The 19,043-nt window shown below is 44.2% G+C and overlaps 1 protein-coding gene across 1 annotated transcript in view; it reads right to left on the bottom strand.

Moving 5' to 3' along the window:
* LOC126335702 (Down syndrome cell adhesion molecule-like protein Dscam2) overlaps window positions 1-19,043 on the bottom strand; it is a 1,471,118-nt gene that overhangs the window by 168,276 nt on the left and 1,283,799 nt on the right. Inside the window, exons 16-19 of the mRNA XM_049999160.1 lie at window positions 15,506-15,630; window positions 8,056-8,108; window positions 7,680-7,965; window positions 1,534-1,778 (exon numbers count right to left, since the gene is read on the bottom strand). Coding sequence (XP_049855117.1) covers window positions 1,534-1,778; window positions 7,680-7,965; window positions 8,056-8,108; window positions 15,506-15,630 — 709 coding nt within the window. The remainder of the gene's footprint in view (window positions 1-1,533; window positions 1,779-7,679; window positions 7,966-8,055; window positions 8,109-15,505; window positions 15,631-19,043) is intronic.

Genomic DNA, 19,043 nt, shown 5'->3' with positions numbered 1-19,043 from the left:
GGGTGTTCGGTCAGAGGGTTGACTGCCCTCTGTAATAAAAAAACTGAATCAACGGCTCATCACTGAACTTGAACAGGTGTCATGGGACATCCGCACCGAACAAATGCAACGAATAAAACCGAAGAAAAAAAAAAGAATTGGTAGAGCACTTGCGCGCGAAAGGCAAAGGTCCAGATCTCGAGTCTCGGTCCGGCACACAGTTTTAATCTGCCAGGAAGTTTCATATGAGTTTATCTTGTTTGCCAAATTTAGTCATTTAACTTTTTTAAAGTGTGAAACGCGATTTTATTAATGGCATGAATTGTGGAGAGCCCTTTTTGAAATCTGATGTGTTGGTAATTGAGTATCATATTTTGTGAGAGTAGTGTTAAGTGTTTTGAGTGTATAATGTTATCCACTATCTTCAAGAAGGGAGAAAGCCTGAAGGTGCCAGCAATGTGCATAATCCGCAGAATAACATTTCAAGCAGCTATCATCGCCACTGAATGTAGCTAGACGTCCCGACCTGCATACAGTTTGATGTTGGGATGCATAATCAATGGAGATCTTAGTCCAAGGGACCAATCAAGAGGAGATGTAGTTCTCAGGTAATGGAGAAACTAAATACTACTCGAAGTTAAAATTCTTTTAGAAGGACACATTTACGATAATTGCGATTTTTTAGCCTGAGAGTGGACGGTATTACTCATCATCAACCAAAGTTCCTAATAAAGACTTTACCTGGCGAAACGAAGAATGCGTGTGGCCCACTGAAAAGTAACGACAGGCTCAAACAAAAGTTAGAGAATATTGGGAAAGCTCTTAACTTGTGTGGGGGCGTTTTGTCGATGAAAAAGATGTAAGGCATTCTGTCATGAGTTCAGGGGTCAATCAAGATTTTGGTCATGGTCGTAATAGGTGATTATCAGTCGAAATCAGTGCTAGGAGAAGCCTTCGCTAGTTCAACCCGGTCGACACATGAACACTCAGTCACCAAAATCGTTCTCGCTAATGAGGCGCTTTCTCGTGAGTCACTTAAAGCTACATACTGCCAATGGAACCAGATAATGTACAACTGGCCTATGCTCCATTTGTCTGAAAGAATTAACTTTTACCCAGGCAAGCGATTCTGAGATAATCACTGACACACTGGGTACATTACTATTTTATAATTTCGATATATGATAGGAATACATTGCACTAGGATAGATTTATTAAAAGGTAACTGCAATGAATCTACCTCTTATCCAGAAAGACGTTTGTGTCCAAATAAAAGATACTGCAATGAATTTCAATTGCATTATTGCAGCTAGCACACTTAACCCTCTTGTTTAATATTAATTGCAGATACTGCACTGATGCCAAGTTAACAAATAAATCTGAAATCAGAAGTCATACCAATTCAAAGTGATAATGTTTTGATAGGAAAGTGTAGAGTCAAGTCAGGTTGATGGGCTTGAGAAAACTATACAGCACTTTTGTTGAATGGGTGTCATATATAACGCAGGAGCAATGATCCGTATTAAGAGCATATCCCACTGTACCGCCACTCACCTTCCATTCTACAAGCAGCGTCTGGGAGCCTTGCGGAAGAACGGAGAGGTGCGTGGGCGGCGCTCCTGGAGGTTCCTGTGCCGTGTCCAGCGCCACTCCTGGCGTGGGCGGTGCCTTGGAAAGCCCTAGAATGTTGCGAGCCAGCACGCGCACCTCATAGCGCCGGCCGGGCAACAGGCCAGTCACCGAGGCCCACGTGCGCCCGCCAGGGGTGGACACCTGCGACACCCCCTGCTGCCACGACCCTGCGCACAAAGACAACACCACTGTCTAACAGCAGCAGTACATTTCACGAATGATCTTACATAAGAGAAATCGCCACCTGCCCCCCCCCCCCCCAACCCCCCTCCCCCGGCGGACTATGTCTATTCCATGATGTAACGGGGCGCTCAGTAGTCAATGATCCACAAGGCAGTGTAATGGCTGGTCGCTTAGTAAGAGGAGAGATGAAGCCAGTTAGTCTGGAACAGGGGTCTCCAAACTACGGCCCGCAGGTCGAAGCCGGCCCGCGAGATCCGGCAAACGGTGGTCTAGCAGTTCTAGGTGACTGCTACGGTCGCAGGTTCAAATCCTGCCTCGGGCATGGATGTGTGTGATGTCCTTAGGTTAGTTAGGTTTAAGTAGTTCTAAGTTCTAGGGGACTTATGACCACAGCAGTTTAGTCCCATAGTGCTCAGAGCCATTTGAACCATTTTTGAACTGGCAAACCGGCCCGCGTTAGCTGGCCGGTCATCCCCGGTATCCGGCCCGCCAAATATTTGAGGTGGTACCTATACTGCCAATTCACCGTGATATTGGCTCTGCTGCTCGGTACAAGAGTACATAACTAAACTTATTGTAGCGCCGCTGGACATAACAATGCGTTGACATGCTCTACCTCTGTTACGTCTTGCAGTAATAGTGTTGCTAACCATGATTTTGAGATTTCGTTAATTTTGCAGGACACTTTCGTGAAGAATGTTCAGTGACATACTTTTCTGTCGGTGAAATTCGCCAGAATTTCGGTTAGGTACGCCCACCATTCAAAATTATGCAATTAATTAAAAATCATATTTCGTGTGAGTATCCCCACAACCTTAGATTTTTGTGATTTCATCTTTTCTTTATCCTTACATTACGGTGATCATGGAGTGCTAGGGTGCTTTAATCCCTCTAGGAAGATCTTGGTCCTTATGACTTCGTGGAGGTGTCAATGTGGCCCGCGGACTAAAAAGTTTGGAGACCTCTGGTCTGGAACGTAAGAGATAAGCTGAAGAGGACCAACCGCTTCTGAGGCAGATGGAAGACATTAATTAATCTCAACGGCGAAATAGGCAGGTAAATTATTTTCTCCTGACAGTGATACCTCAGTATAGCAAAGGTGGAGAGGACGGATATCAGTATGCAGATCCAGGGGAAGAGGCATCCCACCAAGCAGAACAAAAATTCACGTCACGTCTGACTTGCAACAAGCGAGACGCGGTCAGTATCTGTCTGTATGTTGATGGCAGCTGTAAAAAATTGGTAGCGTCTGTTACCAAAGAGGTCAGCTACGGAAAGCGTCTTTTTCCTCAATGGGGCACCTGTTGAGATCCATCTAGCATTTCGATCGCAGGTTTAACATCCCACGAACGGATTAACACCCCTTCCTAATTTCCTTTCAACCAAGACATGATAACAAAAACGTAATTGAAAAGTATTCCAGGAGGTAAACAGTCCTTCATCACTGAGAGCAGTGATGTAAATACCCCATCAGATTCGGAAGAGCATAAAACATTATGTAAGGAAGAGCCGGAACTTCCTAGAACAACTCGCATACAGCCTTAGAAAAAACATTTCCTAGGAACGCTAAACATGAACACTTTCCCAAGGACTGGAAAACTTAAGCAACTGAAAGAAATATTAAACAGAGGCAACATACGCCTCCTACAAATTCAGAAACCCTGATACGGAGATCAGAACGCATTTGAATCAGAGGACATCAGTTTTTATAAAGGGAAACCACCCATACAGCACAAACAGAAGGACACTACGCCTGGAACAGCTCTCATTGTCGAACGGAATCTAATAGAATCCATATCAAAATTTGCAGCCTCTTCGGAGCGTATATCACTTTTCTTGTCTAGATCAGTAAATAAGGGCTACGCACATGTACCTAACAATAGCAACAGAAAAAATTCAGAAAAAAGCATGACAATTTTGGGCAATACTAGAAAATAAGACATAAAAAACACCAAAGCACAACAGAAAACTACTCGTAACAGTCCTCAACGAACAGATCGGCAGAGAAGAACAAAGCAAAGGTAGGAAATTTTCCTCCACACAGAAGTGTCATTAAGAATAAAGAAAGGGTAATCAAGATTTGCAGACAACTTGACTTCGAGGAAGAAGAAGACGCAAGTCCATATCAGCTGGATCACGTAGAAAGAACCAAATAAAGCCATAGAGAAATCATGAAAGCCGGATGGAGTGGCCGTGCGGTTCTAGGCGCTACAGTCTGGAGCCGAGCGACCGCTACGGTCGCAGGTTCAAATCCTGCCTCGGCCATGGATGTGTGTGATGTCCTTAGGTTAGTTAGGTTTAATTTGTTCTACGTTCTAGGCGACTAATGACATCAGAAGTTAAGTCGCATAGCGCTTAGAGCCATTTGAACCATTTGAAGCAAATCATGAACGTACGGGTCAAAAGAGGAGTAGAAATAGATTAGAAACACTTTTTATGAGATAACAAACCCAAATTCCAACTTAAAAAACCAAATCCCAAAGTTAAAAAACTCCATAGAGTTGATATAAAATATCTGTCAGGCTACGGGAACGAACTTGTTAAAAAATTTCACACCAAGAAGACTGATAATTGGGATGAGATCACAGAAGCAATGATAGAAACAGTGAAAGAACTAGAATGACCACGAAGAAGAGTGAAACATAGATGGGAGAATACGTTATGTGAAGAAGCAATGTAGCCTAGTGTAAACAGATTAGAAGAAGTGGAAGTCCTGCAAAAACGGAAGAGACTGAAGTACGTTCACTGAAATCAGAAAACACAGCAAAAATTATTCGAGCAAAGAAACAGAAATGTGACAGAAAACGATGAGAGGAAATCGATGCCACTTTCAGACAGAGCAACACTACCGACTACTACAATGTTCTCAGAGAAAAAAAATGGCTCTGAGCACTATGGGACTCAGACCCCTAGATCTTAGAACTACTTAAACCTAACCTAAGAAGATCACACACATCCATGCCCGAGGCAGGATTCGAACCTGCGACCGTAGCAGTCGGACGGTTCCGGACTGCGCGCCTAGAACCGCGAGACCACCGCGGCCGGCGTTCTCAGAGAAAAAATTACATGATACTACCTGATGTTTTCTGCACAGTCGTAACTGCACCAATAATGTCACTATAGACTACCATTTTGCGTACACACATCCATATTTCAACACTTCATCTGCTGCCCAGGGAATGCAAGTATTTATGGCTTGCTCTTGCCACATGTACTTGGAGGTATCAACCAACCTAAAAACATACTACTGATAATGGCTACAATTGTTAGTCTCAGAACACCGTAAATATTTACGTAAGGTTGTTCTGTACAACGCCTTCTGTCACCAGTAGAAATATCTGCACCTGTGCCCATTACATCCGGTATTTTTCTGCTTTTCTGTTTTGTTCAAATGCATTGCTTTTAATGCCTCAGGTCACACATCTAGCGATGTGGTTCTCACAAAATGCTTTCTGAGATAATATACTACTGGCCATTAAAATTGCTACACCAAGAAGAAATGCAGATGATAAACTGGTACTCATTGGACAAATATATTGTACTTGAACTGACATGTGAGTACATTTTCACGCAATTTGGGTGCATAGATCCTGAGAAATCAGTACCCAGAGCAACCACCTCTGGCCGTAAAAACGGCCTTGATACGCGTGGGCATTGAGTGAAACACAGCTTGGATGGCCTGTACAGGTAGAGCTGCGTATTCAGCTTCAACGCGATACCACAGTTCATCAAAAGTAGTGACTAGCGTATTGTGACGAGCCAGTTGCTTGGCCACCATTGACTAGACGTTTTCAGTCGGCGAAAGATCTGGAGAACGTGCTGGCCAGGTCAGCAGTCGAACATTTTCTGTATCTAGAAAGGCCCGTACAGGACCTGCAACATGCGGTCGTGCATTATCCTCCTGAAATGTAGGGATTCGCAGGGATCGAATGAAGGGTAGAGCCACGGATCGTAACATATCAGAAATGTAACGTCCACTGTTCAAAGTGCCGTCAATGTGAACAAGAGGTGACCGAGAGGTGTAACCAATGGCACCCCATACCATCACACCAGGTGATACGCCACTATGGCGATGACGAATACAAGCTTCCAATGTGCGTTCTCCGCGATGTCGTCAACACGGATGCGACTGTCGTGATGCTGTAAACAGAACCTGGATTCATCCGAGAAAATGTTTTGCCATTCTTGCACACAGGTTCGTCGTTGAGTACACCATCGCAGGCGCTCCTGTCTGTGATACAGCGTCAAGGGTAACCACAGCCATGGTCTCCGAGGTAATAAATAGTCCATACTGCTGCAATTGTCGTCGAACTGTTCGTGCAGATGGTTGTTGTCTTGCAAACGTCACCATGTGTTGACTCAGGGATCGAGACATGGCTGCACGATCCGTTACAGCCACGCGGGTAAGATGCCTGACATCTCGACAGCTAGTGATACGAGGCCGTTGGGATCCAGCACTGCGTTCCGTATTACCCTCCTGAACTCACCGATTCCATATTCTGCTAACAGCATTGGATCTCGACGAACGCGAACAGCAATGTCGCGATACGATAAACCGCACTCGCGATAGGCTACAATCCGACCTTTATCAAAGTCGGAAATGTAATGGTACGCATTTCTCCTCCTTACACGAGGCATCACAACAACGTTTCACCAGTCAACGCCGGTCCACTGCTGTTTGTGTTTGAGAAATCGGTTGGAAACTTTCCTCATGTCAGCACGTTGTAGGTGTCGCCACCGGCGCCAACCTTGTGTGAATGCTCTGAAAAGCTAATCATTTGCATATCACATCATCTTCTTCCTGTCGGTTGTTTTCGCGTGTGTAGAACGTCATCTTAGTAGCGTAGCATTTTTAATGACCAGTAATTTATATGTGTTTTCGTAATATGTTCCTTTCTCTGCGCCTAACAGTCTCCTCGGAAACACGTCACGTAATTTACTACCTGATGTTTTCTGCCCAGTCGTAACTGCGCCAATATTGTGAGTATAGACTAAAATTTTGCTTACACATATCCACAGTTCAACACTTGATCTGCTGCCCAGGGGAATGTGAGTATTCATGGCTTCCTCTTGCCGTATGTACTTGATGGTATCAACCAACCTAAAAACACGCTTCTGACAATGGCTACAGTCGTTAGTCTAAGAACAACGTAAATATTGACTTATGATTGTTCAATCTTCGTTGGTTCATTATGGATCGTAAGACGACGGCTGACATCAACTTCTTGATGCAATAATTTACCAACAGCTCTATGTATTGTAGAAGTTTATTTTATGTAATGAACTTCTACGTGCTACCAGTTTGGGCATTACATTGATGCGATCTTCAGGCCACACTCGTCACAGACGTAAAATCGCTATAAACGGAAGGAGCCATATAACTGGATCCGTGAATCAATCGTCGTGCAACAGCTATTGTAGCCTGGCCACCTGGACATCCAGAGCTGTTGCAGGACGATTGATTCACGGATCCAGTTATATGGCTCCTTCCGTTTATAGCGATTTTACGTCTATGACGAGTGTGGCCTGAAGATGGCATCAATGTAATGCCGAAAGTGGTATATCATTGAAGTTCATAAAATAAAATAAATTTCTACAGTACATACTGCTGTTGGTAAATTATTGAATCAATAAGATTGTTCAGTACACAGCCGTCAGTCAGAAATAGAAATATCTGCACCTGTGCCCAATATAAGCACTATTCTTCTACTTTTCTGTGTTGTTGTAATGTATTCCTTTTAATGCCTCAGGTCACAGATCTCGTGATGCGGTTCTGAAAAATTGCTTTCTGAGATAGTAACAAAATTATTTTTGCGATGAAGGAAATCGTTTAACCATGTAGTGCCAATATGTTCGCAGATGACGTTGGAAGCTTTCTGTCTTACCGTTTCCGGTCTTGTACTGGACTATGTACTCCAATATGGGGCTGTTGCCGTCGTAGGGCTGCTGCCAGGTGAGGTTGGCCGCCCTGCTGGAGACGGCGAGCACGGTGAGCCCCGCCGGAACTTCCGGCGTTTCCTGGACGACGAGGCGCATCCGGCGCAGGTCGCTGCCGTAGCGGTTGGAGGCGCGGCACTCGAAGCCGGCCGAGTCGTGCCGGCGCGCGCCGGTGAGCGTGAGCGCGGAGCGCAGGCCCGCCTGCAGCGGCTGCTCGGACAGCGCCCAGCGCGGCTGCCGCCGGGCGTCGAACGGCGACCCGTCGCGCCGCCACTGCACCGACACGGGCGCGTCGCCGCTCGCCGCGCACAGCAGCGTCGCCTCGCCGCCCGCCGCCACCGTCACGTTGGCCGCCGTCGCCGACAGCCGGGCAGGCACTGCACACACACACACACGCTCACACCCGTCCGTCGTCACACACACACACCTGCTGTCACCATTCACGCCTTGGCGGCCATCTTGCGTAGAATTCCCCTGTGGGTATGTTAACCGACATCTGCTAACATCACCTGCTTGAAACTTCCTGGCAGATTAAAACTGTGTGTCCGACCGAGACTCGAACTCGGAACCTTTGTCTTTCGCGGGCAAGTGCTCTTCCAACCTCGGTACCCAACCACGACTCACGCACCGTCCTCACAGCTTTACTTCTACCAGTATCTCGTCTCCTACCTTCCAAACTTTACAGAAGCTCTCCTGCTCGCAGGTCCCGAGTTCGAGTCTTGGTACAGCACACAGTTTTAATCTGCCCGGAAGTTTCATACCAGCGCACTCTCCGCTTCAGAGTGAAAATCTCATTCTCGAAACATCCGCCAGGCTGTGGCTAAGCCATGTCTCCGTAATATCCTTTCTTTCAGGAGTGCTAGTTCTGCAAAGTTCGCAAGAGAGCTTCTGTAATGTTTGGAAGGTAGGAGACGAGATATTGGCAGAAGTAAAGCTGTGACGACGGGCTGTGAGTCGTGCTTCGGTAGCTCAGATGGTAGAGCACTTGCCCGCGAAAGGCAAAGGTCCCGAGTTCGAGTCTCGGTCGGACAGACAGTCTTAATCTGCCAGGAAGTTTCATATCAGCGCACACTCCACTGCAGACTGAAAATCTCATTGTGTAATGACCTGCTTGTTACCGGCTCATTCAAGCACGAAGTACACATTTAATTTGCTTTTTTGGCAGAGCTTATACCTTCAATATTAAGCTGCGTAATACGAACTAGGTGTTTCTCTTCTCTAGTTGGATGATCCTGAAAAGGACGGTTATTGTTTATGTTTCCGGGCATATTGTATTTCACCTACGACACTGTTGCTCTTTTAGCACCACCATTTCGAAGATGGTAAACGAATTTTTTACGGAGGATCTGGAGAAGATGTCAGCTTTCTTTAAGACCTGGAGATTGATCCCAAGCACATCAGAAAGTGAAGTCTCTTGCTTCCATCTAGCGAATCGTGCTGCCAACTACAAACCAAGAGTTCTGCTCAATGGACAGACGTTGACGTACAATCCTTTCCCAAAATATCTCGCAATCACTCTAGAGAGAACTCTGAGCTAGAAAGAGCACATCACCAAGCGTTCTCATAAATTTGCTGCAAGGAACAACATACTACATAATCTCAGTGGTCCCATCTTGGGAACCTCTGCTGACTGTCTACGTTTAACTGACATCTGTTCAAAATGGTTCAAATGGCTCTGAGCACTATGGGACGCAACTTCTGAGATCATCAGTCCCCTATAACATAGAAGTAATTAAACCTAACTAACCTAAAAACATCACACACATCCATGGCCGAGGCAGGATTCGAACCTGCGACCGTAGCGGTCTCGCGGCTCCAGACTGTAGTGCCTAGAACCACACGGCCGCTCCGTCCTGCCTTGCATGAGTCTTGTGTACTCTGCTGCCGAGTACTGTGCACTTGTCTGGTTAGAAAGTGTACATGTGAAGAAGGTAGACGCAAAACTTAACGACACAATGCGCTGCATTACTGGTTTCCTCAAATCAACCCCATGCCACTGGTTACCTGTGCTGAGTCACGTCCCTCCACCTCACTTAAAGCGGAAGAAAACTCTTTTGAGTGAGGCCAAGAAAATCTCTACATCACCTTCTCTACCACTGCACCCGGAATTTTGTCATCCGCCACAGCAACGATTGTGATCAAGAAGACCAGCAATTGTTACTGCAGGACAACTCATCACGGATGGGTTTGATCTCAATGAAATTGGAAGCATGAATGGTCAAAAAACACATTGGGGACAAGAGCCCATCACCTTGATCCCACAAAGAAGCTAAAAGGTTTTGACCTAACGAGGAAATTTTGATGCCGCCTCAAGAGGTTAAGGACTCGACATGGTTGTTGTAGCTACTTCAGGTACAAATGGGACTGGATCAGTTCACAAATGTGTGAATTTAATCGAGAAGAGCAGACAATTGAACATTTAGTCCAATGCTGTCCACTTCAGTCATACCCAGGAATTCCCAATGACTAGTTCACTCTCACACCCAGCTTAATTAACTGGTTGAAAAACACGGACTTTAAGGATTAATGTTCTCATATATCATATGTACATTGCATAAAATCATTTGCCTTATATCAACTGTATATTGTATAAAATCACCATATGATTAAACAAATAAATTTGTTTATTAAAGACTTTAGGCGAATCTCTGTTTTTGTTTGTAGCCCTTGGCGATTACACTAAAACGGAAATCATTGTGTCTGTTGGAATCTGCGTTTATTGTTCAAGAGCAACATGCATTTCGACGCCGATTCAGCAAGAAGCCGCCTCTACACAAGAAGTCTTGTGACTGACGTACAAAATTCTTGGAAGTTGGTTGCATATCCAAAAGGAAGAACACTGGTCGGTCATGTAAGGCTGACGAAAATGTCGAACACATTCGAGATGAGTTGACTGGGAGCTCTTGGAAGTCCACAAGACGGTGAGGCCAGGAACTTCAATTTCCTCAAACAGCGGAGAGGTGTGTTTTGAAACGACGCCTGCATATGAAACTATACAAGTTACGCAGCAACCCCGACAGAAGATACGAATTTTCCATTTCAGTTCTCCTCTTCTCCCCAATTCTATTCAGTACCTCCTCATTAGTTATGTGATCTACCCATCTAATCTTCATCTTTCTTCTGTAGAACCACATTTCGAAAGCTTCTATTCCCTTCTTGTCTAAACTATTTATCGTCTTCGATTCACTTCCATAAATGGCTGCACTCTATACAAATACTTTAAGAAACGACTTCCTCACATTTAAATCTATACTCGATGTTAACAAATTTTTCTTCTTCAGAAACGCTTTCCGTGCCATTACCAGTCTACATTTTATATCCTCTCTACTTCGACCATCATCAGTTATTTTGCTCCCCAAATAGCTAAACTCCTTTACTACTTTAAGTGTCTCATTTCCGAATCTAATTCCCTCAGTATCACAAGACTTAATTCGACTACATTCCATTATCCTCGTTTTGCTTTTGTTGATGTTCATCTTATACCCTCCTTTCAAGACAGTGTCCATTGCGTTCAACTGCTCTTCCAAGTCCCTTGCTATCTCTGACAGAATTACAATGTCATCAGCGAACCTCAATTTCTTCTCCATGGATTTTAATACCTACTCCGAGCTTTTCTTTTGTTTCCTTTATTGCTGGCTCAATATACAGATTGAATAACATCGGGGATAGGCTACAACCCTGTCTCATTCCCTTCTCAACCTCTGCTTCCATTTCATACCCTTCGACTCTTATAACCGCCATCTGCTTTCTGTAAAAATTGTAAATAGCTTTTCGCTCCCTGTATTTTATTCCTGCCACCTTCATAATTTGAAAGACAGTATTCCAATCAATATTGTCAAAAGCTTTATCTAAGTCTACAAATGCTAGAAACGTAGGTTTGCCTTTCCTTAATCTTTCTTCTAAGATAAGTCGTAGGGTCAGTATTGCCTCATGTGTTCCAACATTTCTACGGAGCTTACACACTACTTAACCTAAATTATCCTAAGGACTAACACACCCACCCGTCCCGAGGGAGAAGTTGAACCTCCTCTTGGACCAGCCTCAGAGATTCAGTTCTCCAGCATATGGCAGGGGTCACTTTATCCGAACGACTCACATTGTCGGACGAATAGACGTTTCATCTATCGGGTAAAGTAAACCGCTACAGAGTAAGAATATGAGGGTAACAAAATCCTGGCGTCTTTTTCGAACATGAAAGAGACTGATTTCTGTTCTTTGCTTTTACAAACTATACGGACCTTTCGCTTTTTTGGGAGGAAACTGTGAGAGGACTGCAGTACCTGGACGTGATGCAAAACTGATTGCTTCCTCAATTTCACGAAGATTCCAGTGAATTCGTTTTTATGCATGCCTACTTTCACACTGAGTTGCGGTGTTATCTTAACGACACAATTCCACAAGGTTTGATTGGAACAGGCGGACTAAAAGATTTTGTTACTTGCCTTCGTCCTCCTAACGTCATCAGGCCCCAAACACTGCGATTTTTTTTCTGGGGGGCAAATAAAACAGTGTCTTTATCCCACATACGTCAGCTGCTCTTACAGATCTCAGAAATTGAATTGATGAAGTTGTAAATTCGATAAAAAGAGACCTGTTGATTCAAGTGTGGAATGAATAGACTACCGTTTGTCGGGCAACGCATGGTGGGTGTATGGTATACTGTCTGTGAGAACATAAAACTTCCACCCTTCCTCTAACCAGTGACATATGCAATATGTTTCTATCTTTCACAGTTTGTCTCTGATAAACAATGGAAGTCTGTTCTTCCTCTTTGAATCACCCTGAATTTTATCCATTTTTGTTCAGTCATGGAGTTGTAACATAATGGCTCCTCAGCGCTATTCTTTTCACTCACACTAAAACCATTTCGTCACTAGTATGCTTATCAGACCCATCCCATAACTCTTAACTGAAGCAGTGTCGTAAGAACCATGACCATTCTTGTTATAATAAATAAACAAACACTGTCTGGAACACAACATTTTATTTCTCTTTACAGGTTTCAATAGGCGCTGCAGATCATCTTCAAATGCCGCAAAGTGTAGTTTCTGAACAACTGTGAAATCAATCAGGTTAGGATTATGTAGTTTTCTGTTGACTTGGGAACAAGCCTTTGATTCTGTGAGATGCACTACACTTTTAGATATTCTGAAGCAGATTGACTGAAAAGAAAGGGGACTAGTAAGCAACCTATAAAGGGTGTTAGAAATCGTATGCATATTTTGAGTGTTGCAAAACAAAACAAAATGTTCAGTAAAAATGACTTCTGAAATGCATACTTTAAGATTTATGAGTGCTCGTTCATCTTAAGACAACTCTTTTACTGCAAGCTCTTTGCTATTATAAACGACATACAAAATGCAGTAAAGAGACGAGAGCACAATGTTCAGTTATTTTCTAACAGCAGACATAACTTAAAATGCTTGCTATTGCACGCGACCTACATATGTGTGCCACCACCCAAGGAGGTGCTCAGTACAGCGTCCATCCTTGGTAAGTTTTTCTTCCATTACGTTGGTAAGTGCAAAGATAAAACTACGGTGTAAAAACATTTCACAGAATTATTGCCTAATTTAGAACGAATGTATGCGCTGCACGTACCCAGATGCTTAGTGCATGCTGTGTCAGTGGACAATAACAAAAAAGTGTGTCCTCATAACTTTATTCTGTTTTCTATATGTCTTGTAATAGCAAAGTGCTTGAGGTAGAAGAGATTTGTTTCACTGCGGTGAAGAAGAATAAGTGTTCGTAGCTGCATACGGCACAAAATCAGTTAAGAAAAGCAAAAGAATTTTGCTTCTACTCTGGATGAGAAGAGACTGCATCGTGAAGAAGCACTAGAGAGAGTTATGACTCGGAAGAGGGCCAGCTGCTTGACGAAAAGATAAATGCAACATACACATTTAAGAAAAGTGTTTGCGGAAGAGCGGGTGCACTAGGGAATGTTGAACTTTCGGTGGTTGATGTGCCTCATGACCGGAACACATCGTCATCGTCGTCAATATGTTTATATATCTCTATGGCTTCCAGAGTTTGACGCATATAACGTCATTTTGTGTGGACTTTGACTTTAAAATTCACTGTATTGTCATATTACTATAATGTGTCCAACAGAACAGATTTTTTTTTTTATTTCGTTCTAAGTGAAACTGGGAACTGCTCATGTGTTCCTTACATGTAGCGTTGAACTATCTATTAGTCACAGTTACGGTTTTTCTCCACAGGAACGTGAAATATGTTAAACGCATGGTGCTGCATGTAAATAAGGCCGATCGGTTCAAATGGTTCAAATGGCTCTGAGCACTATGGAACCTAACTTCTGAGGTCATCGGTCCCCTAGAACTTAGAACTACTTAAACTTAACTAACCTAAGGACATCACACACATCCATGCCCGAGGCAGGATTCGAACCTGCGACCGTAGCGAATGTGCGGCTCGAGACTGTAGCACCTAGAACCTCTCGGCCACTCCGGCCAGCCTGTATTTAGTGGCACCATCATCGATAACATTTCTATCGCTATCGCGCAGTGACCGTATTGACGTTTTTTTGCCACTGGTGTTCTTTACATACGACCAGAATCTCTTTGGGTTTTCTACCATATCTTGAGACAATATTTCATTGTGGAAACTACTAAAAGCATCTCGTATTGACGTCCGCAATAAATTTCGAGCTTCCGTGAAATTTAGCCAGTCTTGGGGATTTTGCGTTCTTCTGAATTTGGCATGCTTTTTTCGTTGCTTCTGCAACAGTGTTCTGACGTGTTTTGAGTACCATGTTGGATCACTCCCTTCTCTTATTGACTTATGCAGTAAGAATCTGTCTGCTGGTATCGATACTGTATCTTTTAATTTGAGCAATATCTGGTCTACACTTACATAATTAGCTTGGAAGGAATGGAGACTCTCTTAGGAAGGCATCAAACGAATTTTTATCTGCTATTTTAAATAGATATATTTTGCGTTTATTTTTAGTGGTTTTGGTTGATATGGGTTTGAGCCTCGCTACAATTACTTTGGTTCTCAAACCAAGGAAAGTTAAGACGTTTTAAGTGGCACATTGACAGAGACTAAGCAGAGTGCACTTACAGTACTCTCCATGGAAGTGCATACCTAATTTCAGTCAAAGGAAATTTCTTTCGCCGGCCGCGGTGGTTTCGCGGTTCTAGGCGCTCAGTCCGGAACCGCGCGACTGCTACGGTCGCAGGTTCGAATCCTGCCTCGGGCATGGATGTGTGTGATGTCCTTAGGTTAGTTAGGTTTAATTAGTTCTAAGTTCTAGGCGACTGATGACCACAGATGTTAAGTCGCACGGTGCTCAGAGCCATTTTTGATATTTCTTTATTTGCATCAAACCATAGAAATGCATAAATAATTTCTGTGCAAAAGTTATTTCAGTCTTTGTTCCAGAGAAGCACAGAGGAATAGACTTCGTGCAAAATTATTGCAAGTAGGTATAATTCTTTGCCTTGTACGAAAACCCCTGATGTTTTTTTCAGGGCAATTTATCGTATCTGGAGTCATATTTTGTAGAAAATATTGTGAGTATTTCATGCGAACTTTGCAGTGATTGTCATATACTGGCTGACTGTGAATACCCACGTCAACTCCCAGTTATACGAGTTAGTCACGAGCCTCTTTTGGTGGCAGGATCCAGCAAATCGCAGGTTTTTAGCTTTGAGTGTGTTTTGGGCGATGATCAACATGGCCGCCAACCAGCCACCAGGGGAATTCTGCAGGCGCAGTGCTAAACGGCATCAGGTCTGGGAATACGTACGGTGCACTGTGAGGCGAACGGTCTTGCTGAGAGACGAGCTGGCGTCGGTGGAGGCCTCACAGGCGTAGCCGCCCGCGTGATCTGCCGTCACGTTCGCGATCCACAGGCTGCCGTTTTCTAGAACCCTAGAAACACAAATGCTACGTAACATTCCCAGACATCGGTGGACGCATGAAAGGAATTGAAAAGAAAGTCTGACACATTCTTGAAAGTAAAGTAAAACTAAACAAAAATTAGCTTTGCTATTTTGTACCAAGTAAACACATTGTAATACTGATACCTGTCTTAATCGGACAAGGCCCTTTCGATTGGGCTGCCTGCACAATACTCACGAACTGTCTATGAATTCCGTATAATTAGTGGATTTATACACTCCTGGAAATTGAAATAAGAACACCGTGAATTCATTGTCCCAGGAATTGGAAATTTTATTAACACATTCCTGGGGTCAGATACATCACATGATCACACTGACAGATCCACAGGCACATAGATACAGGCAACATACCATGCACAATGTCGGCACTAGTACAGTGTATATCCACCTTTCGCAGCAATGCAGGCTGCTATTCTCCCATGGAGACGATCGTAGAGATGCTGGATGTAGTCCTGTGGAACGGCTTGCCATGCCATTTCCACCTGGCGCCTCAGTTGGACCAGCGTTCGTGCTGGACGTGCAGACCGCGTGAGACGACGCTTCATCCAGTCCCAAACATGCTCAATGGGGGACATATCCGGAGATGTTGCTGACCAGGGTAGTTGACTTACACCTTCTAGAGCACGTTGGGTGGCGCGGGATACATGCGGACGTGCATTGTCCTGTTGGAACAGTAAGTTCCCGTGCCGGTCTAGGAATGGTAGAACGATGGGTTCGATGACGGTTTGGATGTACCGTGCACTATTCAGTGTCCCCTCGACGATCACCAGAGGTGTACGGCCAGTGTAGGAGATCGCTCCCCACACCATGATGCCGGGTGTTGGCCCTGTGTGCCTCGGTCGTATGCAGTCCTGATTGTGGCGTTCACCTGCACGGCGCCAAACACTAATACGACCATCATTGGCACCAAGGCAGAAGGGACTCTCATCGCTGAAGACGACACGTCTCCTTTCGTCCCACCATTCACGCCTGTCGCGACACCACTGGAGGCGGGCTGCACGATGTTGGGGCGTGAGCGGAAGACGGCCTAACGGTGTGCGGGACCGTAGCCCAGCTTCATGGAGACGGTTGCGAATGGTCCTCGCCGATACCCCAGGAGCAACAGTGTCCCTAATTTGCTGGGAAGTGGCGGTGCGGTCCCCTACGGCACAGCGTAGGATCCTACGGTCTTGGCGTGCATCCGTGCGTCGCTGCGGTCCGGTCCCAGGTCGACGGGCACGTGCACCTTCCGCCGACCACTGGCGACAACATCGATGTACTGTGGAGACCTCACGCCCCACGTGTTGAGCAATTCGGCGGTACGTCCACCCGGCCTCCCGCATGCCCACTATACGCCCTCGCTCAAAGTGCGTCAATTGCACATACGGTTCACGTCCACGCTGTCGTGGCATGCTACCAGTGTTAAAGACTGCGATGGAGCTCCGTATGCCACGGCAAACTGGCTGAAACTGACGGCGGCGGTGCACAAATGCTGCGCAGCTAGCGCCATTCGACGGCCAACACCGCGGTTCCTGGTGTGTCCGCTGTGCCGTGCGTGTGATCATTGCTTGTACAGCCCTCTCGCAGTGTCCGGAGCAAGTATGGTGGGTCTGACACACCGGTGTCAATGTGTTCTTCTTTCCATTTCCAGGAGCGTATTTTTCTTCAAGTTGCACTTTGCCCATTACGCCGTAGAATAAATTTTAAATTAAAATTTTAAATTACTTATCTATATTTATTTATAGATAACATTACTAAAAATATCCGTTAAAAGAAATACTTAGCTCCAGTGTACTGTTTAATACCATTAGTAAGCATATTATTTGACATAGTAAGGTACTCTGGAAGCGTTTCCCGTCCAGATGCCAGTATGTCGTAAAGCGCAGCTTGCGGGAGCGAATCTGCCTGGCGGATTAACAACGAGGGATGATGGGCTGACCAGTCTGGATGTGGTGTTTAGGTGGTTTTCCACATCCCAATAAGTGATTACCGGCCTGTACCTAAATCCCGTCGCAATTACACGACTCGCAGTGCCAAATTTCGCTCGCTCTCAGATGAATAACACTTCATGCTGACAAGTTGTGCTACACATATTCTACCCCAGGGTTATTTGTCCACTTCTTCAATTAACCATGCCAAATCCGTTCATAATCATGCTGATCCTACACCGATTCTAGAGAAAGTCACAAAAAAGGTGATACTTACGAAATGTTTAGTATAGTCGATAATTGTTATTGCCTGACGTGAAGGCTCATTAAAATATGATGAAAAACTTGCAGCGGTAAAACTGAATGTACATAATCTCACAAATTACTAAATTAAACTGAAAAAAATGAAGAATTTCTCTCGTTTTTTACTGCTTATTCCAGAAAATAATTAATTAACATTTTATGATAGAGTACCTATCATTCAGTAATTCATGTTTACCGTAATTATTGTTTTGACCGGATAGTGTGAAGAAATTTTGATAAAGTTATAAAATGGCTGCTCGTTTCCGCTTTACTTGTCTATTATAAGTTCCGTCTGGAGCATACCTAGTAATAGAGCCGCAGTAGCCCAATTCAGTTTCACTCACAGACCTGTACTCCATGACTGAAATATGCTGCTTAAATAGTATGTCTCTGAAAGATCTTGAATTTGTGGGACAACAACGATAACCTCTTTGACTAGTGAGTGACGCTGTGGTGGTAACTTTTCCCACAAGTGTTTAAAGGCCTCACTTAAGTGATTAATTTTCTTTGCAAAATATCTCTTGAGTTGTACAAACATAGCCTCAGAAAAAAACGGGTGAATAGATTACAATTACAGTCAACTACAACACTAACAGATATTTCAAAAAAGACAGAAACAATCACTGTTGCAAAAGACTTTAGTCCTAATGATGTGTTTCGTGTGGTTGTCGCATCTTCAGATTATCTGCAAGTAATAACAAAAAAGGTTTTTGTTACATGAAAGTACTCGAACCTGTCTGACACCGACAATCATCAACATCGAGCTTATGTTGAGGTACATTGCTAAAGCCAGCCAAAGCCGCTTGAGTTATATAATAAGGAGCTTGAATAACACAAAATTAAAACGAAATAGCCAGTCGTGAGGTTTGGACCAGGACGGCCTAGAATGGCAACATGAGTAATGTTGTATTGAAAAGTTAAATATTTTGTTGAGCTCAGAATAAATATAAAATCAACATGAGCTATTGAATAGCCACAAAACAATGTGAACACTCGCCAAGCTGAAGCAGAAAGCCGTGCAAAGATAGAAAGGTGATAACAGTACATAACACAACACTTAAACAGACAATACAATGAACCCACGTTATGACCAAAGTGAGTTGATCCCAAGGTGAGGTAAGAAGAACTAGTAAGGCCTAAAAAAGCGATGTGTGGCAGCGCTGGGAGCATA

The sequence above is a fragment of the Schistocerca gregaria genome, chromosome 2 (genome assembly GCF_023897955.1).
Source record: "Schistocerca gregaria isolate iqSchGreg1 chromosome 2, iqSchGreg1.2, whole genome shotgun sequence".
Classification (NCBI taxonomy): domain Eukaryota; kingdom Metazoa; phylum Arthropoda; class Insecta; order Orthoptera; family Acrididae; genus Schistocerca; species Schistocerca gregaria.
Note: the sequence above shows the minus strand (reverse complement) of the source record. Positions and strands in the feature narration are given on the sequence as shown.